Source organism: Budorcas taxicolor, chromosome 7 (genome assembly GCF_023091745.1).
Source record: "Budorcas taxicolor isolate Tak-1 chromosome 7, Takin1.1, whole genome shotgun sequence".
NCBI classification, from domain to species: domain Eukaryota; kingdom Metazoa; phylum Chordata; class Mammalia; order Artiodactyla; family Bovidae; genus Budorcas; species Budorcas taxicolor.
Window position 1 is genome coordinate 51,046,188 of NC_068916.1, and position 27,423 is coordinate 51,073,610.

The 27,423-nt window shown below is 38.1% G+C and overlaps 1 protein-coding gene across 2 annotated transcripts in view; it reads right to left on the reverse strand.

Annotated features, from left to right (window-relative positions):
• Positions 1-25,428, reverse strand: part of PFDN1 (prefoldin subunit 1) — a 72,257-nt gene extending 46,829 nt beyond the window's left edge. For both annotated transcript variants that reach the window (XM_052643677.1, XM_052643676.1), the window contains exons 1-2: positions 25,313-25,428; positions 22,598-22,764 (exon numbers count right to left, since the gene is read on the reverse strand). In XM_052643677.1, coding sequence (XP_052499637.1) covers positions 22,598-22,764; positions 25,313-25,345 — 200 coding nt within the window. In that variant the 5' untranslated portion in view covers positions 25,346-25,428. The remainder of the gene's footprint in view (positions 1-22,597; positions 22,765-25,312) is intronic.
• Positions 25,429-27,423: the final 1,995 nt, after the last annotated feature.

Sequence of the window (27,423 nt, forward strand, 5' to 3'; positions counted from 1 at the left end):
TTCTTGCCTGGAGAGTCCCAGGGATGGAGGAGCCTGGTGGGCTGCCATCTATGGGGTCGCACAGAGTCGGACACGACTGAAGCGACTTAGCAGCACCAGCAGAAGGAGAAGAGAGAGACGGAAGGAACCTGATAAAATATTTTATAATAAAATTTTTATTATATAATAAAAAATTACCTGAACAGATAATGGCTGAAAACTTCTCTAACATGGGAAAGAGAAGAGTCAGCCAAGTCCATGAAGCACAGAGAGCCCCAGGCAGGATAAATCCAAGGAAGAACACACCAAGAGACAACAGCAATCAAACCGACAAAAATTAAAGACAAAGAAAAAAATATTAAAAGCAACAAGGGACTCAGCCATTAAAAAGAATATATTTCAATCAGTTCTAATGAGGTGGATGAAACTGGAGCCTATTATACAGAGTGAAGTAAGCCAGAAAGAAAAACACCAATACAGTATACTAACACATATATATGGAATTTAGAAAGATGGTAACGATAATCCTGTATGTGAGACAGCAAAAGAGACACAGATGTACAGAACAGTCTTTTGGACTCTGTGGGAGAGGGAAAAGGTGGGATTATTTGGGAGAATGGCACTGAAGTTCCATGCCAAAAAAAAAATAAAATAAAAGCAACAAGGGAAGAGCAATAAATAATAAACAAGAAAACTTTCACAAGCTTATCAGTTGATTTCTCAGCAGACAGTCTGCGGACTGTAAGGCAGTGGCACAATATATTTAAAGGGATGGAAAGGAAGAACTTACAACCAAGACCACTGTACCTAGCAAGGCTTTCATTCAGATTTGATGGAGAAAAAGCTTTACAGGCAAGCAAAAGCTAAGACAATTCAATGCCACAAGATAACCTGCAACAATTGCTAAAGGAACTTCTCTAAATAGAAAACGCCTCTATTAGACATAAGAAAATTGCAATCACAAAAACCACCAGTAAAGGCAAGCATAAAGCAAAAGTAGTAAACATCTACACACAAATATGACATCAAAACCAGCAATACTGAGAAGAGAGCACAAATGCAGAATATTGAAAATGCATTTGAAATTAAAATACCAGTAACTAAAACAATCTTGTTTATATATAGACCGCTATAGCAAAACCTCATGGGAACCACAAACCAAAAATCTACAATAGATATGCACATAAAAAAGAAAAACCAATCCAAACACAACACTAAAGATAGACATCAAATCACAAAAAGACAAAAGAGGAAGGGAAGGAGACCCACAAAAACAAATTTAAAACAACAATAGAAATAAACATCTTGATAATTACCTTTAATATAGATGGATTAAATGCTCCAACAAAAAGACACAGATTGAATGGCCTCAAAAACAAGGCTCGCATATATTCTGTCTATAACAGACCCTCTTCAGATCTAGGGACACATACAGATCCAGAAGTGAGGGGACAGAAGGTATTCCATGCAAATGCAAATCAAAAGAAACCCAGAACAGCAATACTCACAGCAGAGAAAACAGACACTAAAATAAACAATGTCACAAGAGAGAAAGAAGGACACTAAATAATGAACGAGGAATCAATCCAAGAAGAGTAACAATTATAAAATATGTATGTACTGAACATAGGAAGGACAGATGCTGAAACTGAAGCACCAATACTCAGACCACCCGATGTGAAGAGCTGATTCACTGGAAAAGACCCTGACGCTGGGAAAGACTGAAGGCAAAAGGAGAAGAGGGCAGCAGAGGATGAAATAGTCAGACAGCATCATTGACTCAACACGTCTGAGTTTAAGCAAACTCCAGGACAGTGAAGGACAGGGAAGCCTAGCATGCTGCAGTCCATGTGGTAGCAGAGTCAAGATACAACAGTGACTCAACAACAGTGCAACAAAGGAATACCCCAATATATAAGGCAAATTCCAACACTCGAAGAAAGAGAAATGGACATTAACACAATTAATGGTGGGGGATTTTAACACTCCACTCTCACCAATGGGCAGATCATCCAGACAGAATATCAATTTTAAAAATCACAGGCTTTAAATGACACATTAGATCAGACAGACTTAACTGATATTTATAGGACATCCAAAACCAGCAGAATGCACTTTCTTCTCAACTGCACATGAACATTCTCTAGAGCAGACCACATCTTGGGCCACAAATCAAGATTTGGTAAATTTCAGAATACTGAAATCATACATAGCACCTTTTCCAACCACAATTTTATGAGATTAGAAGTCAATTACAGAGGAAAAAAAAACTGTAAAAACACAAACATATGGAAGCTAAACAACATGCTACTAAACAACCAATAGATTACTGATGAAATCAAAGAGGAAATTTAAAAAAATACCTAGAGACAAATGACAATGAAAATACAATCCAAAACCTGAGATATGGCAAAAGCAGTGCTAAGAAGGAAGTCCACAGCAACACAACCTTACCTCAGGAAACAAGAAAAATCTGAAACAATCTAACCTTATACCTAAAGTAACAGGGGAAGAGGAATAAACAAAACCCAAAGGCAGGAGAAGTAAGAAATCATAAAGATCAGAGTAGAAATAAACAGAGATGAATTAAACAATAAAAGGATCAAACTAAAAGTTGGTCCTTTGAAAGATAAATGGATCTGTTAAACCTTTAGCCAAACTTATCAAAAAAAAGAAACAAGAGAGAGGGCTCAAATCAATAAAATTAGAAATGGAAAACGATAAGTTTCAATGGACACCACAGAAATATAAACGATCATGAGAGACTACTACAATCATACGCAAAAAACCCTGACAACTTAGAAGAAATTTTCTAAATTTTTAAAAAGTACAACATTCCAAGCCTGAACCAAGAAGAAATAGAAAATATAAATAGATCAATCAAAGTACTGAAATTGAAACTGTGATATTAAAACTCCCAAATAAACATCATAGTCAAAAGAGTCCAAAATGCAGTACCTGGATGCAATCTCAAAAACGACAGAATGATCTCTATTCATTTCCAAGGCAATCCATTCAATATCATGGTAATGCAAGTCTGTGCCCTGACTAGTAATGCTGAAGAAGCTGAAGTTGAATGGTTCTATGAAGACCGACAAGACCTTCTAGAATTAACACCCAAAAAAGGTGTCCTTTTCATTATAGGGGACTGGAATGCAAAAGTAGGAAATCAAGAAACAGCTGGAGTAACAGGCAAATTTGGCCTTGGAGTACAGAATGAAGCAGGGCAAAGGCTAACAGAGTTTTGCCAAGAGAACGCACTGGTCACAGCAAACACCCTCTTCCAACAACACAAGAGAAGACTATACACATAGACATCATCAGATGGTCAACACCAAAATCAGATTGATTATATTCTTTGTAGCCAAAGATGGAGAAGCTCTATACGGTCAGCAAAAACAAGACCTGGAGCCGACTGTGGCTCAGTTCATGAACTCCTTATTGCCCAATTCAGACTTAGCTTGAAGTAGGGAAAACCACTAGACCATTCAGGTATGACCTAAATCAAATCCCTAATGATTATACAGCGGAAGTGAGAAATAGATTTATGGAACTAGATCTGATGATAGAGTGCCTGAAGAATTATGAACAGAGGTTCATGACATTGTACAAGAGACAGGGATCAAGACCATCCCCAAGAAAAAGAAATGCAAAAAAGCAAAATGGCTGTCTGGGGAGGCCTTACAAATAGCCGTGAAAAGAAAAGAAGCGAAAAGCAGGGGAGAAAAGAAAAGGTTAACATGTTTGAATGCAGAATTCCAAAGAATAGCAAGGAGAGATAGGAAAGCCTTCCTCAGTGATCAGTGCAAAGAAACAGGAAAACAACAGAATGGGAAAGGCTAGAGATCTCCTCAAGAAAATTAGGAGATACCAAGGGAACATTTCATGCAAATCTGGGCTCAATAAAGGACAGACATGGTATGGACCTAACAGAAGCAGAAGACATTAGGAAGCGGTGGCAAGAATACACAGAAAAACTATATACAAAAAAGATCTTAATGACCCAGATAAGCACAATGGTGTGATCACTCACCTAGAGCCAGACATCCTGGAAAGTGAAGTCAAGTGGGCCTTAGGAAGCATCACTATGAACAAAGCTAGTGGAGGTGATAGAATTCCAGCTGAGCTATTTAAAAATCCGAAAAGATGATGCTGTGAAAGTGCTGCACTCAATATGCCAGCAAATTTGGAAAACTCAGCAGTGGCCACAGGACTGGAAAAGGTCAGTTTTCATTCCAATCCCAAAGAAAGGCAATGCCAAAGAATGCTCAAACTACCGCACAACTGCACTCATCTCACACGCTAGTAAAATAATGCTCAAAATTCTCCAAGCCAGGCTTCAGCAATACATGAACCATGAACTTCCAGATGTTCAAGCTGGTTGTGGAAAAGCAGAGGATTGCCAACATCCACTGTATCATCAAAAAAGCAAGAGAGTTCCAGAAAAACATCTACTTCTGCTTCATTAACTATGCCAAAGCTTTTGTGTGGATCACAACAAACTGTGGAAAATTCTGAGAGAGATGGGAATACCAGGCCACCTGACCTGCCTCTTGAGAAACCTATATGCAGGTCAGGAAGCAACAGTTAGAATTGGACATAGAACAACAGACTAGTTCCAAATAGGAAAAAGGGTACGTCAAGACTGTATATTGTCACCCTGCTTATTTAACTTATATGCAGAGTACATCATGAGAAACGCTGGCTGGATGAAGCACAAGCTGGAATCAAGATTGCCAGGAGAAATATCAATAACCTCAGATATGCAGATGACAACACCCTTATGGCAGAAAGTGAAGAAGAACTAAAGAGCTTCTTGATGAAAGTGAGAGAGGAGAGTGAGAAAGTTGGCTTAAAGTTCAACATTCAGAAAACGAAGATCATGGCATCTGGTCCCATTACTTCATGACAAATAGATGGAGAAACAGTGGAAACAGTAGCTGAGTTTATTTTGGGGGGCTACAAAATCACTGCAGATGGTGACTGCAGCCGTGAAATTAAAAGATGCTTACTGCCTGAGAGAAAGTTATGACCAATCTAGATAGCATATTAAAAAGCAGTGACATTATTCTGCTAACAAAGGTCCATCTCGTCAAGGCTATGGTTTTTCCAGTAGTCGTGTATGGATATGAGAGTTAAACTATAAAGAAAGCTGAACACCAAAGAATTGATGCTTTTGAACTGTGGTGTTGGAGAAAACTCTTGAGAGTCCCTTGGACTGCAAGGAGATCCAACCAGTCCATCCAAGAGGAGATGAGTTCTGAGTGTTCACTGGAAGGACTGATGCTGAAGCTGAAACTCCAATACTTTGGCCACCTGATGCAAAGGGCTGACTCATTTGAAAAGACCCTTATGCTGGGAAAGATTGAAGGCAAGAGGAGAAGGGGACAACAGAGGATGAGATGGGTGGACGGCATCACTGACTCAATGGAGTCTGAGTAAACTCCGGGAACTGGTGATGGACAGGGAGGCCTGGCGTGCTGCGGTCCATAGGGTCGTGAAGAGTTGGACACGACTGAGCAACTAAACTGAACTGAATAAATAAAAGTCCAGGACCAGACAGCTTCACAGGGGAATTCTATAAAACTTTCAGAGAAGAACTAACATCTATCCTTCTGAAACTCTTTCAAAATATTGCATAGGAAAGAACATTTCCAAGCTCATTCTATGACACCACCATCACCCTGATACCAAAGCCAGACAAAGATACTACAAAAAATGAAAAAATTACAGGCCAATGTCAGTGATGAACACAGATGCAAAAAGAAAAAAAAAAAAATCAACAAAAACTAGCGAACTGTATACAACAATACATTAAAAGGATCATATACCATGATCAAGTGGGATTTATCCCAGAAGTGCAAGGATTCTTCAACATATGCAAATCATGGGATATATCACATCAACAAACTGAAGAATAAACATCATATGACCATCTCAATACATGTAGAACAACCTTCTCACAAAATTCAACATCCATTTACGATAAAAAAAATCTCCAGAAAGTGGGTATTAAGGGAACATGGCTCAATATAATAAAGGCCATACCTGACAAACCCACAGCTAACATCATATTCAATGGTGAAACGCTGAAAGCATTTTTCTCTAAGATCAGGAACAATGAGACAAGGATGTCCATTCCTACCACTGATATTCAAAACAGTGTTGGAACTCCTAGCCATGGCAATCAGAGGAGAAAAATAAAAAGAATCCAATTGGAAAAGAAGTAAAACTGTCACTGTTTGCAGATGATGTGATACTATATTTGACAATCCTAAGGATGCTACCAAAAGCTACTAGAGCTCATCAATGAATTAGGTAAAGCTGCATGATACAAAATATACAGTATACAGAAATCTGCTGCATTTTTAAACACTAACAATGAAAGATCAGAAAGAGATCTTAAGGAGCCAATCCCAGTTACTACTGCTAGGAAAACTGGACAGCTACGTGTAAAAGAATGAAATTAGAACAATTCCTAACACCATACGCAAAGATAAACTCAAAATGGATTAAAATGCAAAAACCATAAAACTCTTAGAGGTAAACATAGGCAGAACATTTGACATAAAGCAAGATCCTCTATGATCCACCTTCTAGAGTAATGGAAATAAAAACAAACAAGTGGAACCTAATTAAACTTAAAAGCTTTTGCACAGCAAAGGAAATTATAAACAAGGTGAAAAGACAACCCTCAGAACTGGAGAAAATAATAGCAAATGAAACAAGTGACAAAGGGTTAATTTCCAAAATATACAAGCAGCTCATACAACTCAATACCAGAAAAATAAACAACCCAATCAAAAGGTGGGGAAAAGATCTAAACAGACATTTCCCCAAAGAAGACATACCAACAGCTAACAAACATGAAAAGATGCTCAACATCACTCATTATTAGAGAAATACAAATCAAAACTACAACGAGGTATCACCTCACACCAGTCAGAATGGTCATCATCAAAAAGTCTACAAACAATAAATGCTGAAGAGGGTATGGAAAAGGGTACCCTCTTGTACTACTGGTGGGAATATAAACAGCCACTATGGAGATTCCTTAAAAAACTAGGAATAAAACTACCACACAACCCAGCAATTCCACTACTATGCTTATACCCTGAGAAGACCAAAACTGAAAAAAGACACAGTACCCCAATGTTCACTGCAACACTATTTACAATAGCCAGAACATGGAAGCAACCTAGACGTCCACTGACAAGTGAATGGATAAAGAAGCTGTCATACATATATACAATGGAATATTCAGTTCAGTCGCTCAGTCGTGTCCAACTCTTTGCGACCCCATGAATCGCAGCAAGCCAAGCCTCCCTGTCCATCACCAACTCCCGGAGTGCACTTGAACTCATGTCCATCGAGTTGGTGATGCCATCCAGCCATCTCATCCTCTGTCGTCCCTTTCTCCTCCTGCCCCCAATCCCTCCCAGCATCAGAGTCTTTTCCAATGAGTCAACTCTTCGCATGAGGTGGCCAAAGTATTGGAGTTTCAGCTTCATCATCAGTCCTTCCAATGAACACCCAGGACTGATCTCCTTTAGGATGGACTGATTGCATCTCCTTGCAGTCCAAGGGACTCTCAAGAGTCTTCTCCAACACCACAGTTCAAAAGCATCCATTCTTCGGCACTCAGCTTTCTTCACAGTCCAACTCTCACATCCATACATGACCACTGGAAAAACTATAGCCTTGACTAGATGGACCTTTGTTGACAAAGTAATATCTCTGCTTTTCAATATGCTATCTAGGTTGGTCATAACTTTCCTTCCAAGGAGTAAGCGTCTTTTAATTTAATGGCTGCAATGACCATCTGCAGTGATTTTGGAGCCCAAAAAATAAAGCCTTACTCAGTCATAAAAAAGAATGCATTTGAGTCAATTCTAGTGAGGTAGATGAACCTAGAGCCTATTATACAGAGTGAAGTCAGAAAGAGAAAGAGAAATATCATATACTAACATGTCTGTATGGAATCTAGAAAGATGGTACTGATTAAATTATTTGCAGGGCAGCAGTGGTGAAACAGCCTTCCCTGGTAGCTTAGCTGGTAAAGAATCTGCTTGCAAAGCAGGAGACCCCAGTTCGATTCCTGGGTCGGAAGTTCCCCTGGAGAAGGGATAGGCTACCCACTCCAGCATTCTTGTGCTTCCCTGGTGGCTCAGACAGTAAAGAATTCATCTGCAATGCAGGATACCTGGGTTTGATCCCTTTGTTGGGAAGATTTCCCTGGAGGAGGGCATGACAATCCACTCCAGTATTCTTGCCTGGAGAATCCCCATGGACAGAGGCGCCTGGTGGGCTGCAGTCCATGGTATCGCAAAGAGTCAGACACAACTGAGAGACTAAGCACACACACAATGGAGAAACAGACATAGAGAACAGACTTATGGACACAGGGAAGAGAAAGAAGGTGAGATGTATGGAGAGAGTAACTACCACATGCGAACTTATATTACCACATGCAAAACAGACAGCCAATGGGAATTTGCTGTATGATTCAGGGAACTCAAACAGGGGTTCTGTAACAACCTAGAGGGGTGGGATTGGGAGGGAGATGGGAGGTAAGTTCAAGAGGGAGGGGACATATGTATACCTATGGCTGACTCATGCTGATATTTGGCAGAAAACAACAAAATTCTGTAAAGCAATTATCCTTCAATTAAAAAACAATTTTTTAAAGAAAAAAAAGTAAAATACCTAGGAATAAACCTACCTAAGAAGGCAAAAGGCCTGTACTGTAAAAACTATGACACTGATGAAAGAAACTGAAGATGACAGAACAGACGGAAAGATGTACCATGTTCTTGGATTGGATAATCAATATTATTAAAATGAATATACTACCCAAAGCAATCTATAGATTCAATGCAATCCCTGTCAAATTACCAGTGGCATTTTTCACAGAACTAGATCAAAAAATTTAATTTCTATTGAAACACAAAAGACCCTGAATAGCCAAAGCAATCTTGAGAAAGAAAAACGGAGCAGGAGGAATCAGGCTCACTAGCTGCAGAGTATACCACAAAGCTATAGTCATCAAAACAGTGGTACATATGCATTACCATAGGTAAAATAGCCCGTGGGAATTTGCTGTATGACACAGGGAGCTCAACTGGGTGCTCTATGACAAGCTAGAGGGTGGGATGGGGTGGGAGACGGGAGGGAGGTTCAAGAGGGAAGGGACATATGTATACCTAGGGCTGATTCATGTTGATGTATGGCAGAAACTAACATAACATTGTAAAGCAATTATCCCCCAATTAAAAATAAATTAAAAAAAAAAAACCAGTATGGTACAGGCACAAAAACAGAAATACAGATTAATTGAATAACACAAAAAACTCAGAAATAAATCCAAGCACCTATGGTCAATTAATCTATGACAAAGGAGATAAAAATATACAATGGAGAAAAGAGTATCTCTTCAATAAGTGGTGCTAGGAAAACTGGACAGCTACATGTAAAAGAATGAAATAGAACTATTTTTAACACCATACACAAAAATAAACTCAAAACTGTTAGGCCAGACGCTATAAAACTCTTAAGAGCAAAACATAGGCAGAATACTCTATGATATAAATTGCAGCGATATCTTCTTTGATTCACTTCCTAGAGTGATGAAAATAAAAACAAAAACAAATGGGACCTAATAAACTCAAAAGCTTTGCACAGCAAAGGAAACCATAAGCAAAATGAAAAGACAATCCACAGAATGGGAGAAAATATTTCCAATGATGCAACCATTGATGGATTAATCTCCAAAATATACAAAAAGCTCTGGCAGCTCAATATCAAAAATCAATCAAAAACTGGACACAAGATCTAAAACAGACAATTCTCCAAAGGAAACACAGAGCATAAACAAGAAGCACACGAAAATATGCTCAGAATATATATGGCGGAAACCATGGTGTGAAAACATACATGCACTCCAGTGTTCCCTGCAGTACTATTTGCAATTATAAGACATGGATTTCATCAACAGAAGAATGGATAAAGAAATGTGGTGTACACACACACACACACACACAGAGGAATATTACTCAGACATAGAAAGGAACGAAATAATGCCATCTGCAGCAACATGAATGGAACTAGAGGTTATCATACTAATGGAAGTAAGTCAAAGACAAATATCAAATGATATCATTCATATGTGGAATGTCATTTTAAAAAAGTGATAGAAATGAACTTAATTACAAAACAGAAACAGACTTACAGATATCTGATTAAACAGATATCCAGATATACAAATATTTTACAAATATGGTTACCCAAAGGGAAATGTGGTGGGGAGGGATAATTAGGAGCTTGAGATTAACATACATGCAGTATTATTTATAAGACAGATAATCAACAAGAACCTACTGTATACCTTAGAACTACTCAATATTCTGTTATAACCAATATGAGAAAAGAATCTGAAAAATAATGAATATAAGTATAACTGAATGACTTTACTGTACACCCAAAACTAACACAACCTTATAAATCAACTCTACTCCAATAAAATGTTTTAAATAAACAAATAAGTACACTCAAAGATATAACAACAGAACTGACAGATGAAAACACTGTGAGAAAAAAAGGAAATTAAAAAAGAAATGAAGGCTTCCCTGCTGGCTCAGTGAAAAAGAATCTGCCTGCCAATGCAGCAGACATGGGTCGAATCCTTGATTCCGGGAAGATCCCATATACCACAGAACAGCTAAGCCTGGGCACCACAGCTACTGAGTCTGTGCTCTGGAGCCCGAGAGCCGCGACTACTGAAGCCCTTAGGCTCTAAAGCCCATGCTCCACAATAAGAAAAGCCACAATGAGAAGCCAGCAACTGCACCTGGACAGTAGTCCCTGCTCACTGCAACTAGAGAAAAAGTCTGCACAGCAACAAAGACTCAGCACAGCCAAAAATAAATAAATAATTTAAAAAAAAAAAAAGAAGTGAGCTGGAATTTCCCTGGCAGTCCAGTGGCTACTCGCCACTTTCAATGCAGAGGATATGGGTTCAATCCCTGGCTGGGGAACTAAAATACTACACACATCTTCTGACTAAGCCACCAGGGAGGCCCACTGCATCTTATTAATCATAATGTATCAATATTCCTTCAACTGAAACAAATATACTACACAAATTCAAGATATAAATGGAGGAGACTGGGGAGGAAGAATGTGAGAGCTCTTGATACTTTCTGCTCAGTTTTCTTTTAAACTAAAAGTTATGCTCTAAAAAATAAGTGTCTATTAATTAAAATAAAGCAGGTTGAGGACATGTTAAAAGCATACAGGAGATCCCCTGATACAAACCTACAGAATATTATCAAAAATTAATATAAACTGAGTGACACTGCTGCATCTTAGTACTATACTATTCATGCTCCCCTTACCAACTACTATATTCATAAGTCCCTCTTTCCTTTTCTCTTCCAGTGCCCATATTAAAAGTATTATGCAAACTCTGGACTAAGCTATTTGTACCCAAAGTCCCTCTGAGAACTCTTTTATTTTCAAGGCTTAAACTTGGCTGTCTCAGCAGTAAAGAATCCACCTGCAATGCAGTAGATGCAGGTTTAATCTCTGGGTCAGGAAGATTCCCTGGAGAAGGAAATGGCAATCCACATCAATACTTTTGCCTGAGAAATCCCATGCACAGAGGAGCCTGGTAGGCTACAGTCCATGGGGTCACAAGAGTTGGTCATGGCTTTGACTAAACCACCACCACCACCACAAACTTGGCTAATGAATCTCAAAATAGTACAAATCCCTATCACTTGCACTATCATCTGATGGTCACTTCCACTTATATTTTCCACATTTCCTCAAATTCAACACGTCCCAAATTAAACTCATTTTATCTACCCAGGCCAACACTGCCTACAATCAGGTTTCCCCATTTCAAATGCAGTCTCTATCAATAATGTCACCACTTGCCCACTCACCTAAGTCCCAAACCTACAGCTATTCTCTGTGTCCCCATATTCCCAATTTATCTCCAAGGCTCATCACTTTCTATCACCCTCTTCCTCTCCATCCCACTTCTGCCACCTTAATTATGCCCTTATTACTATACTCCTGAATTACTTCAAGAATTTCCTACCTATATTCCCTAATTAAACTCCTTAATTCTTCTTAAATATTTTACATAATTCTCATGTAGCTAGCCCTTAACTGTTGGACACTGCAATGATTATTGTTGATGATTTTAGCAGATGCTACTGGCTGACTATCCAATATCTATTCTTTGTTGACAGAGCCCCAGTTTTGTCTGGGTAGCCTGCACTGCTGAGTGACTCCTGCGGTAAATCTTGGTCTTACCTAATTATGGCAGTTCCAACCCACAAGATTTAAGCCAAGCATGTAGCTCAGCTCTTGTCGTGCAATGTGAGAGATGGTCCTTTTGACGACTCCAAGGAAAGATTTCTTTGCTCACAAAAAGTGACACAAAAAACATGGTAACTTTCTAACTGAGATGTTGTCACATCTGAATGAAATCCTTGGAATTCCTGCAACCAATCTCAAGATGAAGCTGGCAAACACAGCGGAGAGGGCAGAAGCAAGAATACTTTAAAAAGTGGAACTAAAGCCCAAAATACAGTCCCTGAGGAAGACTAATAGGCACAATATGGACAGATCTCAGAAGTATTAAGCTTAATCAAAGAAGCCACAAAAGGAGTATATACTATAATGACTCTACTTACATAAAGTTCTAAAATAGGCAAAATTAATCTACAGAGATAGAAATCTGACTATCAGTTGCCCAGGGCAGGATTTAGGGGAGTGACTTGGCTAAAGCAAGAAAGAACATTTTACAGAGATGAAAATGTTCTATATCATGATTGGAGTGTAACCACCACTTTGTCAAAATTCACCCTACTCTACTCTTAAAATGAATGCATTTTACTATATGTAAGTTATAGCTCAATAAAGTTGATTTAAGAAAGGTAGATAGTTAGTACTATGGTATGCCACATGGTTTAAAGTGGCAGGAGAAAAATAAAGCCAAGAGAAAAAAGAGCACACAAGACAAGTAGCTGGGAGGTGAAGTATGCATATACCAATTTTATACTGGATGGTCAATAAACGAATGGATACACGTATATGTATAACTGATTCACTTCGCTATACCGCAGAAAATAACACAACATTGTAATTAACTATCAATTTTAAACAATTTTAATATATAGATAACTAGATTAGATATTTAATTTAGATAAATAACTAAAAGGGTAGTCACAAAAGGTCTCAATGCCTACTTAGTACAGACTGAAGGAAGGGAAGTTATAAGCCATACAGACATTTGGAAGAAAGATCTATATTTTAAAAGAATCACTCTCGGACTTTCCTGATGGTGCAGTGTTTAAGCTGGCAATGCAAGGGACATGGGTTCAATCCCTGGTTGGGGAAGACTTCACCTGCCAGAGGGCAATTAAGCCCAGTGCATCACAACTACTGAGCCTGTGTGCTCCAGTTACTGAAGCCCCGTGCCCTGGAGCCCATGCTCTGCAACAAGGGAAGCCACCACAATGAGAAGCCTGCAGACTGCAACTAGAGAAAGCCTGCAAGCAGCAATGAAGACCCAGCACAGCCTAGAAATTAATTTAAAAAAGAATGAATCACTCTGGCTACACAGTTGAGAAAAGCTATAATGTAGTCAGGATGGAAGCAGGAAGCCCATTTAAGAGAAAACTGCAATCCAATGACAGTTTAGACCAACTTGGTAACAAGTAATGTGCAGATTCTAGACAAAATTTAGACAGTCTTTGCTAATAGACTGAACTTAAGACTAAAAGAGAGGAGTCAAGGATGAGCCAAGATTTAGAAGAACTAAAAGGAAAGAAAAGGCATTTGCTGAAATGAGAAGGAAGAAGGAACTGGTTAATTTGTAAATAATGAGAATTTTGTGTGGAGTCCCATCCCAAGGTCACAGTAGCAAGGCCTTGTACCAAGGCCACAGAGGCAGAGCCCAGAACCAAGGTCACCTCTGAAGTTGACTGAGCCCCTTTGTAACCATTGCCTGCCAAAAGCCCCCCTGATCATTACCAGCCAGCTTCCTGACTCCAAATTAGGCCAAAAATGCCCACTCCAGTACTCACTCTATAGCACCCTAACCAATTACCTAATGCCATCCTTCCAGTAGGATTCTTCTTTGTCCTGAGGCTATAAAAATTGGGTACTTAAACCATGGAAAGCGACAGCTCTCCCTGAGCCGGCCTGTTGTTCTCACAGCCGGCCCTCCCTGGTCTGTCAGAAAGTCGGCATTTGCAATGCCCCTCATTATCTCTGCTCTTTGTTCTCAATAAATTCATTCCTTTCTGAAACACTCTGTGTCTGGAAATTCTTCTCCAACTCGTCAACCCTATTCAGACTGCCACAACATTTTGGACTTCCCTGGTGGCACACTGGAAAGAAATCCACCTGCAAAGGCGAGTGACAAGGGTTCAATCCCTGGTGCAGGAAGATTTCACATGCCATGGAGCAACTGAGCCTATGCGCCACAACTACTGAGCCTGTGCTCTACAAGAGGAGCCACCGCAGTCAGAAGCCTGCACACCAAAACAAAGGGTGTGCACACCCCGTTCGCCGCAACTAGAGAAAGCCCGTGAAAATGAAGGCTCAGCGCAGCCAAAAATACACAAAATTTTAAAAAATAATAATAATATTTTTATTTTGGTCAAGTTAGTTTTGAGATGCCTGTTAGCCCATCGAACAGAGGTGTAAAGGAAGCAGGCAGATACATCCAAGTCTGGAGTTCAGGGAAGGGAAGATAAAATTCTAGAAGTTGTCAGAATACAAAAAAGCATTTAAAGAGATAAGCCTCGATGAAATCCCTAAGAAACTGACTATATATAAGAAAAGAGAAAAAAAAATCCAAAGGCTGAGATGAACCCAAATAATATTTGGAAATTGGAAAGAAAAGGAAACAGTGAAGGAGCCTGAGAAGAAATGGCCAGTGAAATTGATGGAAAACTAAGAGGCAGTATCCTAGAAGCCATGGGAAAAAAGCACATAAAGGAAAGAAACATAAACTGGACTAAATGCTACTGATAAGTTAAATAATATGAGGACTGGGAATCCATTGGAATTATTTTTAAAAATCGGTTCCTTCAAGAACCCAATTTCACGTAAACATTCCTTGTTCTAGATGAGTAACTCACATACTGATAGGTTCAATCTGTACTAGTTAAAAATCACTGTGTATTTTTAAATCAAAGTATTACTCCAGAATTAGAAACAGTAGTATGTTAATCTATTTTAAACATGACACTTATTTTTGGTCACTACTTGGTATTCTAAGCATTCTGGTAAATAATCACCTCTGATGTTTACCACTTTTACTCTGGCCTCATCAACACCTAAACATTTCCACACATAAGCATCGAGCTATGCTATAAATTTTTCCAAGATGTGTTCTTTATTTCACTCGTAGGTTAAAATATAACACTGGATAAACTAGAATCACCAGATAATAAAAAATGAGTACTGAAGAACACAAACAGAAGACTATCGGTGCAAAAGCAGAAAGTCACAGAGAAACAGAAATACAATGTGGTACAAGCACAAGAGTTACACACATATAGGATGCATCCTGTGGTCCAAATCTTTTCACCCTGAGCCAAACAATGTAAAAGGCTTTGCTTAGGGCAGTTATTCTCTTACCTATTTAAAGATACATTTTTCAATACTGGGCTCCTGCTGCTGTGAAATTTTGATGTAAGAATATTTCAAGTCCTCTTCAAAGCCAAAGGGTAGTGTTTTCCAAGTAATCTGGTTCATTTCAAGGTAACTGATTTTAGAACAAGAGTTGGTAATGAGCATCTCTGGTCAGAACAACGAGATAACATTCTCCCATAATGTCTATTCAAACCTAAATTCTAAAAATAAAGTGGGCATGCATTCTTCACAAAACCACAGGCACTAATGGTACATGCAACACGATGCAATCCTAATTATTCTATCTGAGCAAAAGACATTTGCAATCCACAGCAATTCCTGATAAAACTAATAAATTAAAAAACACCAATAAGTCATTACTGGTGTCTTCAAATATATGGACTGGCTCTTACCTTTTAAGCCAGTTTTTTTTTTTTTCTAGTTCCTTTTTGGATGTTTCATTAAGCAGATTATGTTCCTTGACCTGACCATATCAGTCGTCTCTCAAACAGATTAGATAGCAAGTTGTTCCTAAATTTGCCACTATGAAATAAGTGGCAGCTAAAATCAGAAAATCCTTGGTACAGCTTAAAATTGATTGTTTTTGAAGTAAAAAGAGAGAAAATTCAACCTGATTTAAGTCAGTTATAGCACCCAAATCCCCAAGGACAAAGTAACAAAGTTCAAGATTACTGCTAGCTTTATTTTTATTTACATAGGAATAACAAGGTAATTTTTTTCACCCTTCCCTCAGTTAACTACATTAATTTCTTGTTTATCACCAACTGGAATACACTGTACCACTATCCTGTGTTGCTGATTAATTACTTTCATGCAACAAAAGCAGATGGAGGAAAAAAAAGGCAGGCTTTTTGATGTCAGGAGATGGCAGAAGCAAACTCCTCCAAGTAACGGTAACAAAATGAATCAATTACATTTACCTTTTCTCAACAAGTTCTAGCATAAATGAACCAACCCTACAACAAAGACACATTAAATAAAATTCTTATTTCAGTATGTTTGTACATCCCAAGGTAAGTATACAAACTCTTTCTTTTTTTTTACAATAAACTCCTAATTAACACAACATTTTGGAAATTAATTTCCAGTGTTTCAGTGAGATTGTTTGGATCTTGGAGGACATGGGAGGGGAAGAAGGGAAAGAATTATTAAAACTACTCTTTCTGCAGAAGAAACATAGCTATGTCATTCCTACGCAAATGTTTGTTAACTTCTCCTGGCATAAAAACAGTGATGTCATTCTGCACAGCAGTCAGAGAGTTATAATGAACACCAAGTTTTTAAATCACTGACAGCTTAAGGAAATTAAGACTATGACTCAGAAATCTCCTCTCCCTAGAGTATCACATCTGTGGAAGAGGAGACTATGCCCAGCTGGGGTTATATACATACTCAACATCAACAAAACTGAAGTCATTTTCCCCTGCACAACAGGAAGAGTTGTTTTTTCACCGTTAGAACTCTGAGCAATGAAAGCCATGACTTTATACAGCTCTGTATAAAAACACAAGAAGGGTGGTTCATATTCTATTAGGAAAAGCAGCTCAACATCAAAACTCCTCTCCCTTCAAAATAAAATCTAAAAAATGATTAAATTTCTTCCTACCTCTGAAAATTATTTTATCTTTGCTTCATTTTCTCTGCTCTAAAATACAGACTAACACCTTTAAAGACAGTATAAAGGAGCTTATAAGTAGACTGCATTTTTTCTCTCCAACAGTAAGCATAAAATATCTAAACTTGGTTCTAGAGAGAACAATAACATAAACTATTATTACTATAATATCAATAATACTTAACAATCTCTATTACACCAAGATTTGTGGTTTGTCTCCTAATGTATTAGGAATAAAATATAATGCAACTTATCTTCAGCTTTAAAATTACCTCAAATTGACTGGAATATCAACTCTACATGAACACGAAGTAAAACGGTTGCAAAGCTTAAGACAGCCTGATTATATCCCTTTTGACTAATATTTAATATATCTAAACTGAGAGCAACTGCAGATGTTTCATCTTGACTTTTCTAAATGTTACAATCCAAATTACAAGTCAACATTCAAGCTAACAATTAAAATCAAAACAAAATGCAACATTCTAAACAAAGGGCAGTTCAACCAAACTGTCACAGTTCAGATTTCTACATAATTAGTTGAAAATCTGTTCAATTATTTAGATTTTTTTTTAATTTTGTTACCCATCAGAAATATACCTACTGTTTTCATTTTCTACCTGTGCCACATTTATCTTTAGTTTTATTCTTCTGGATTTTTCAACCACCAGAGATCAACCATCAAATTACTTCAACAAGTAGAAATAGCAACACCGCTCCCAAACAGCAATTTCTGCATTGCTAGACACTTATCTAGTTGGTAGATTTATACCATTGTTCATTCTTAGTTCCCTAAATGTAAAAAATATCCACAGAATGGTGGCATACCTCTAAATTAGTTTAAATATGGTACAAAGTTATTTTTAGTTAGGTTCAAGTTTTAGAAAGGCACTAATCATTCTTCTCAAAGGCTAATCTACTCAAGTTCCTTTCATTAAAGAAATATAAAGCTTAATTTATCTCTTTTGGAAAGAAGAAATGTTATTAATGTAATGCTCAAGCACAAGGATATTAGAATAATGGACCTAATATCAAATCAGAGTCTGGATCATACCTATTGTTAATAAAAATAAATTTGACCTTTATTCTAATGATGGTCCTTTCAAACATTAGTATGACTAAATGTCATTTATGTGCACTTTCAAATGTAATACTAACGTTGAAAAATATTCTTATTTCTACTATGCAAAGGAAAATGGAAGAAAACTACCATAAATAATTACAAGCTGGTTTTTATTCATACACACAAAAAAAACTACAAGAAACATTCATGTAATATTTATTTGAGATCTGTGTCTATCCCTTCCTTGCATGCTAGAAAGATGAAAAGACAAACACGTCCAACTATTCAGACACATCATTCCACAGTTGTAACTTTCATCATAGTTCTCAAAGCAGTATGGTGAGGTCAGCTCACAAACAGCTTAAGTAGCAAAACTAGAAATTGGTGGTAGTAGTATCAGGCTACATAACAGCCCCTCCAAAGAATATGAAGTAAGAGAACTAAAATGTGCTGGCAACATGCCAAGAGACTAGATGGACTATAGCTTTGAGCAACGAATATGCAGAGTTTACAGTATACAGCAATTCATCATCTCTTACCCTGTAGTTTGATTTTCTTTGTTTTAACCCGAAAACAGCCATATACAAAAGATATTTAACACTACCAGTTTTCTCCATACTCATGACTAGGAAAGGCATCTGGGCTTGAAATGACTTTGTAAACTAAATGCACACCCTAAAATGAAAAATATGACTTCCATCCTATGTAAGCATAAGCAAGGTAAAATATACAATTATACCAGTAATACTCTGCACAGAACAGCCTTTACTCTCCAAGGATTATACTGCCCTCAGCGTAATCCTAAAGGCTTGGGGTTTTCCTATATTGTCAATGCTGACTATCTCTGCAACTGGTTGGCATTCAGAATTAGTCAACCTTCTCAACAGATTTAATAAAGAATTAATTCTGTCAGATTAGAGGACATAATTTTGGTCCGAAACAATTCCTTTGACCTTACTCAAAATATGTTACTTTTAAAATTTTTTCTTTATTGAATCATATATTTAAAAAGCATAATAAACTTCAATTCTTAAGTCTCTGACACTACTAAACATTTTATTTCTAAAGGACCAAAAGAAAATGCAGTTATTTTAGCCAACAGAATTATATTCAATTCAAACCAACACGTTTAACATGTGTGTGCCAGACATTATACTGAGGACTGAGGAAACAAAGATAAATATGTATATGGTCTTTGACAATCTAGTTGGGGAGGGCAGACCATTTCAAACTCAGTCAAGTTCTGCCCGCTACCCTCATCCCACTACTCACGTACTCTACTAGCTACAGGAACAAAAGCTCTGGTATCATTCAGGAACATGTTAGTAAATCTGCCAGGGAAGATGGAAAACTCTTCAGAGAAGATAAACTCTGTCTTAAAGGATGTGAGTTTCAGGAGGCAAAGTGGGATACTGCAGGCCAAGGACAGAAGGAGCAAAACCAAGAAAACACAAAAACACGGCATGTGTGAGGAAGCCCATGTGATGAGGGTAGGGTAACAATTTTGGGTACATGAGCTATTCCCCTTCTACCTTCAGCCCATGGCAGACCTCACTGATCAATTAAAGCATCTTTAAGCCCACAGGAGACTCAAACTCAACAGATAACTCAAAACCAATGAAAAGAAGTAAGTCCATGAGATGAAATTTATGTGCTATCCTCAGCCCGGGAATAGAAAGTGGTGGGATTTGAGGCTAGAAGGGTAAATTAAGGACAGATTATGAATGACCATGAATGCTAGGCTAACAAGTTTAGATTTTATCCCATGGGCAACCAAGGATGAACAAAAGATTTTATGAAAAATAATGACATAATCATATCTTGCAGACGTGTGAAGAAAGCATTTAAACCAACACAGTAAGGGCAGAAAGAACAGTTCAGAAGCTATTGCTTCTTAGTCCAGGCAAGAGGGCCTAAATTTCAGCAATGGTAAAACTGCAGGTAATGTTTTAGATTTTATAATTCTTGGTTTTAAAACAACAGTTTGAGAAAAACTAGCATTCTAATTAGAATTCCCTAACAATTTTCAAAAAGGAAAAGAAAAGACAAATTAAGGTAAAGACTAGAATTAAAGAAGTGAATCACAATGATACTCAAGATTACTCAAGACTATAAATTCAGAAATAGCTATTTCAGGCTTAGCATCAAGAAAGAGAACATCCTCATGACCAGACTAATACTCAGCAAGTCTTTTCCTCCTGAGGGCACTAACACTCTAGCCAAACAACAAACACAACTTACCTTACATGCCCCTACAAACTCCAGTTAGATGCACAAAGTACAAAAGACAAATTTAAAACCAAAGTTTAAAACCATGTAGATATTCCACACTATCTAAACACTTAAAGCTACTTATTTCTTTTAAGAAACATAATTCACATGAAATAAATCTTTTGGAAATACTACTGTTCTACCATTAACTAATTCATAGCCCAGCCTTTAAACTCTAAAATTCTTTGAGTGGAATACAACCAATAAGTAGCACTTTGGGCAATAAGCAAAAAAAGCAACTTGCCTACCATCTCTGCAGAATGTTTAGTAAATGAAATTATTCTATTAAAAATTAAAACTTCACTATAGATTGGGCTTCTCTGGTGGCTCACTGGTAGAATCCATCTGCCAGTGCAGAAGACACAGGTTCAATCCCTGGTCCCAAAGATCCCATATGCTGTGGAGCAGCTAAGCCTGTGAGCCACAACTATTGGGCCTGTACTCTATAGAGCCCGGGAACCACAACTACGAAAGACTGGGCACCCTAGAGCCTGTGCTCTGCAACAAGAGAAGCCACCACAGCAAGAAGCCAGAGCGCTGCAACCAGAGTAGCCCCTGCTCCCCAAAACTAGAGCGTGCCAGCGTGTAGAAACAAAGACCCAGCAAAGCCAAAACAAATAAAGAAACAAAAATTTTTTTTTTTTTTAATTCACTATAGATCAAAAGACCAAAGAGTTTTTCTTTTCAGGAGAGAGAAATTCTTTAACTGCAGCAAGCAAAGGCTAATGTAATGATGTGAAACCGAAGCACAACATGTTAACAAGCATGCTATAAAAGTTACCATTACTTACTGTTTTAAGACCTAAGGATATTCATAACAAAGATAAAATTATCCTGCAGTGAATGCCAACAATGCACTTCATGCTACACAGACACATATTCAAGGGTTCTACTTTGTTTTCATCCCAATTCTTTTGCGCCCCAATAACAAACTCTCAAATTGGAATTTTCTTCCTTTTAAAACAAGCTAAAATGAAAAAACAGACTCCAACAATAAGTTTTTATTTACTTATCCATGCTGTTTATTCTCAGAAAGCAAATCAGATGAACAGTTTATCATAACCTATCTCTGTTTCAAACCAATATGGATTAACTAGTCATGAGCAGGGTCTATTACTCATGATGTCATTCTAAAGCCATCAGTAAATGTTACACATGCTGTGCTTCCTTCAAATCAATCACAAAACAAATCATCCTAGACTGAGGTCAAATTCCTTTCCAACTAAAGGAGCTCCAAACTTAAGTAATGGTCCACTTACTAAGTAATATTCAAAGACCAAATTCCAGAAAAACCCTTCTCTTGTACCTCCTCCACTTAAAAAAAATCAGTCTGCTTTTAGCTCAGTGTAATGGAATGTGACCTGCAGTTAAGGGCTTTTCCATTCCTATTTACTGCTTAGAGAACATGAAGCAGATGTATTCTCCCTCAGAACGGCAATATAGTTTAAAAAAAAAAAAAGTGAACTGCAGGTGGTTAATCATATAATAAGAATTAGAACAAACAAGGTAAGTTGACTTACTAGATTTCTCATGTTTGACAGAATGAGTATATTTAAATAGACAACTGAATATTTATTTTTATTTTACAACCTGATCAGACATCTAAGATTCATGACTTGTGTGACTACTAATAACTAGGTTGGGAAGAGGAGGTTAAAACTATAACTACTTAAAAAAATCTTCACACACAAAACTACTATAAACATCTTTTCACAACAAATCATATTTTTACCATTCAAGTTACACACATAAGTACCTAAGTATGGCGAGAAGAACGTGGAATAAATATTTTTAAAATGTACTTCAAAGTTTAAGATTAAACACATTTACCTAGAATTCAGTTTCTCATTTAAAAGAAAAAAGATATTTGACCTAGTGTTCTTTAAAGCTACTATGATACTTTAACCCAAGTTGTAAAGTGAACAAATTCTATGACTTAATTCAGATAAACTTCTTTCAGGATAACCCCCTTAAGGATATACTTTACTTACATTCTTCCTACACCTTCATACATGTTAGTCTCATCTACCAAAGTCATAATCTCTGTATCTGTAAGATGTGCATGCTTTTTCGTTCTGTTCAGCTGTTCAATCTGTACATCTGCAAGCTTCACCTTCTGTTGAGTGTCAATAACTTTGGCTTGAAGCTCTGTGAAGGCCTAAAAAGAAATAAGTCCTTGATTTAGTAGGTGCAACATTTTACAGTAAATGTTTATATCAAATCTATTAAAATGAAGCCTGCTAAACAGACAAAGCCGTGAAATTTACCACAGCAAACATCTCAAAGCCAGTCTGCTAAAAACTTGAGCCCTGAACAATTCAGTGATTAGAAGCACTGACCCTCTGTGCAGTTGAAAATCCAAGTATAATTTATAGTTGACTCTCCATATAGCAGTTCCTCTGTATCCCTGGTTCTACATTTGTTGATTCAACCAACTACATATCATGTAGTACTCTAGTATTTACTATTTTAAAAATCTGTGTACAACTGGATCCCTGAAGTTTAAACCAATGCTGTTCAAGAGTCAACTGTACTGAACTTACCCAGTCCTCAGAAGATGCAACCTATCTGAAGAAGCTGAACAAAGGCACAGTAAATAATAACCATATCAAGTAGCAGGTACCCAAGGAGTAATAAAAGCTCTAAAGGCAACAATCACAAACCCAGAGACCCAAATCAGGAACCATTAACGTAACAACTCACCACATCTGTACTACTCAAGATTATTTAAAGCACTTTCCCACACTTGTTTGAAATATTAATATGAGAATACTGACATATAATAAGTGTCTCATTTTCTCTTTTCAATAATCCTGAGTTAAGGATGGCAGATTCATCAGCACAGTTTACAAATTAACTAAATGTTTTAAAGAGATATAAATGACTTTCACAGGGCTGAACAACTACTAGGTCAAAAACCAAGTACTTAATTAACTTCTTCTGACCGCTAGTTACTGAATCTTTCTACTCTACTATCCACAATAATATTCAGAAAATGAATATTTTAAGAGAAAGACACACAAAAAAATTCAAAGCATTGATAAAAGAATTGCATCATGATCTTCATATGCACACGATAAGCCAAACTTGACCTCTGAGTACTCTTAAAAGGTTTTCGATACTTCTGAAGTGCCTAGAATGATTTTCACATGCTGTCAAATTCTGACTTAATAATAACATCTGTGGCTGCAATACATGGCAAAAAGCTACTAAACTTTTATTCTGACTTTGTTCTCACCTACTAGTAAGGTTTCAAAAGATTTATCTAGAGGGGAGAGGAGGTACCTAAAGTTTCCTATTAGTCTCCATCCCTTCCCCTCCCCCCAAAATTATAAACATTAAAAGACCTTTAAACAAGTTTCTTCTGTAATTTTATTGGTTGACAAAACTACCCAACTTAAGTCTGTAATTATCTTCTTAGTTTGCATTCACTGTCCACAGGTTTCCCAGCAACAGACTGAAATAATACTGAGGGGTAAGTCCATTCATAGCTGTATTCTATTGTTAGCTCTCACTAAACCCTAACTTAAATTTGAACTTTTAACAGAAAAAAAAAGGTAAACTTTTAAAACACTTTAAGACACAGTTTGGTAAGGAAGCGAGTATATTGTTAAAGCTGAGATAATACAGCACTAGAGAGCACCATAAGGAGTAAAGGTACAAGTTCCAAACAAAAGGCAATACACACACACAAATCCTCAGAGCAATAATACACTGCTTCATCTATTACGTGGAAGAGCTACTTCAACTGTCTTATTTCTCATGCAAAGATAGATTACAAGACAGTCTTAAACAAAATTTGCTCTTCTAACCTCAAGTAGTGGTCAAAAGGTGGAAAGTGAGGCAGAGAATGCAATATTCTAGAACCAAGCTTGGGCTGACTCTTCTGTTAAACTGTTTCCTTTTCTAGAAAAGTATCGGTTTAAAGTAGATGATGTCTAGGCTCCTTTCCAATCCCCATTCTCCTTCTCTTCGCAAAAAAAAAAAAAAAAAAGGATACGCTTTTGAGTCGGTAGTGGTGTTAGAATCCTGACAACTCTTAGGTGGTGAAAACATTTCTGTGTAACAACACATTTCTAGGCAATTGTTTGAAGAGAGAAACTCAATTCCTTCGATACCAATTTTATCTGGAAACCTTTGACTTGTTTCTTCTTTGACAAGTCTTTAAAAACGAGGGTGGGGAGGGGGCGGTTGTTGGCAAAGCCCTAAGAAGAACATTGCTATGAGGATACCTGACTGAACTGTATGAAGCGACCTTACAAGGTATGGGATTAAAGAACTGACCTAAAAACAGACTGGATTTGGAGTTTTTCAAAGCAAATTAGTATACAGAATTACAGATGCTACAGCTCGGGCAAGCAGGCTAAGAGGCTCCAACTGGAAGCGCTCATTTCAGGCCTCACTATGGAACTGAAGGCACCAAGAGCAACGAAAGGTCTCTGGAGCTCGGAACAAGGGAACAAAACAGCTATAGGCCCGCCACACTTAACCAGGCCCAGCCCAACCGGCTCTTACCCGGCAAAGAGCCGCTCGCCCTCGACTCCCGCCTAAGGAGGCCCGGTCCCGCCTTTGCACTCTGAGAAACCACTCCCCATTTCCCTGGGGCCTCTTTCCTTCCGCAGCACTCGAGACTCACTCGACATTGTTGTCCACAGTCCCCTTAGCTTCCAAAGAAAAGCTTCTGCCTGCTCAAGACCCTCTTTTACCTTCTTCAACTCCAGATCCACGGGGGCCGCCATCTTGCTTCACTACTGCGCCTGCGCAGTGGGAGAAGCCCGGAAAGAGCATGGGGGAAGGGCGCGCCCTGAAGGTTTGATAGGGCCTCTTCCTTCTGCGCCTGCGCATGAGTGGGACTGCTTCGTTTTCCTACCTTCCCCGTCGTTATTAACGCCTGAAATAACCGGGATTCCGATTCAGAGTACGTCTTCCCCACGTGACCTATGGGCCTGCCGTGATTCTCCACATCCTTCCAAACAAGGCACAATGTGCAGATTTAGTGTGTGTGTGTTTTTTAATATAAATTTATTTATTTTAATTGGAGGCTAATTACAATATTGTATTGGTTTTGCCATACATCAACATGAATCCGCCACGGGTGTACACGTGTTCCCCATCCTGAACCCCCCTCCCACCTCCCTCCCCTCGTGTGTGGTTTTAACCACTTCGACAAATAGTTTAGTTTGTGTCGCTGAATTAAGATGTATGTAGATCAGGCTAAAACCTTTAAAGTCATTCATGCCTTCAGCGAGTCCTGTGCTGTCAGGGAGGGATGAGAAAGAATCAGCCTGAGTTTCAGACATGGCAGCATGGAGAAGACCAGAAGGCTTCAGTTCAGTTCAGTCGCTCAGTCGTGTCCAGAAGGCTTAGTTGAAGCGTTTTCCCAAAGAACTTATTTATACTGAATGCTCTCAGAAGAACTTGTAGACACAGGAGTTCTCACGAGAAACCAAATTTCTTTTTAAAAGAAAAAAAAATGCAGATTCTCTGATCCTCATCCCAAACTTACTTAGAATCTTTGATATGCGGCACAGAAATATGTACTTTTGCAAACTCCTTTTATGATCTGGTCTAAGTGGACTGCAAACCACATTTTGAAAATCTGCTGTAAAATAGCTGGCATTTGAACCAGAAGGATGACTAGAAGGATGGACATGAAAGAAATGGATATCTTCCTTACTCTAAAAACCTGTGAGGCAGGGGAAAGGGCAGGGAGTTTGGAACTAAACAAATCTGTATTCAAGGTTTGATCTACATTGAGCGTAGGTATGTCTGCTTCCATTTACTAGTTGTGTATCAATAGAGTTTGTCTCCTCATTTAATATGAGAATAACAGTACTGACCTAACAGAGTTATTCTGAGGAGTAAACAAGATCAGGATGGAAAGCTCCAAGCATAGCACAATGCACACAGTAGGCACACAATAAAAAGGTATAATTAAGTTCATGTAGTTAGCATTGTTATATTTGTCTTTCAAGGTACAGCAAGCAGACACATAATATGTATCCATTATGTATTCTTTTATTTTTTACATCACACAGACCATAAATAATCTCTCCTTGGAATTTCAAGACTACTTCTGTTCCTTTTTCAAGACACATGACACTATCTGTCTTAAAAATTTTTTTTTATTAGACTTATTAGCTGTTCAAATGTCCATCATTGGACAAATGGATAAACAAAATGTGAGGACATTATGCTAAGTGAAATAAACCAGTCACAAAAAGACAAATACTGTATGATTCCATTGTACAAGGGACTTGGTGGTGGTGGTGGTGGTGGTGGTTTAGTCACTAGGTTGTGTCTGACTCTTGTAACCCCATGGACTATAGCTAGCCAGTCATCTCTGTCCATGGGATTTCCCAGGCAAGAATACTGAAGTGGTTGCCATGTCCTTCTCCAATATGAGGGACTCAGAGTAGACAAAATCATAAAAACAGAAAGTAGAATGGTGTTGCCAGGGGCCAGGAGGAAGGGATAGAAAGGAAAAAATTTTTAATGTTATTTATTTATTTTTGGCCATACTGGGTCTTCATTGCTGCACTCTCTAGTTGTGGTGCATGGACTTCTCATTGTGGTGGCTTCTCTCGTTGTGGAGCACAGACTCTAGGGTGCAAGGGAGTCAGCAGTTCAGCCACATAACTCAGTAGTTGTGGCTCCTGGGCCCTAGAGCACAGGCTCAATAGTGTGGTGCATGGGCTTAGTCTCTCCATGGGCATGTGGAATCTTCCTGGATCAGGGATCGAACCAGTGTCTCCTGCATTGGCAGGAGGATTCTTTACCACTGAGCTACCAGGTAAGCCCAGGAATTCTTGTTTAA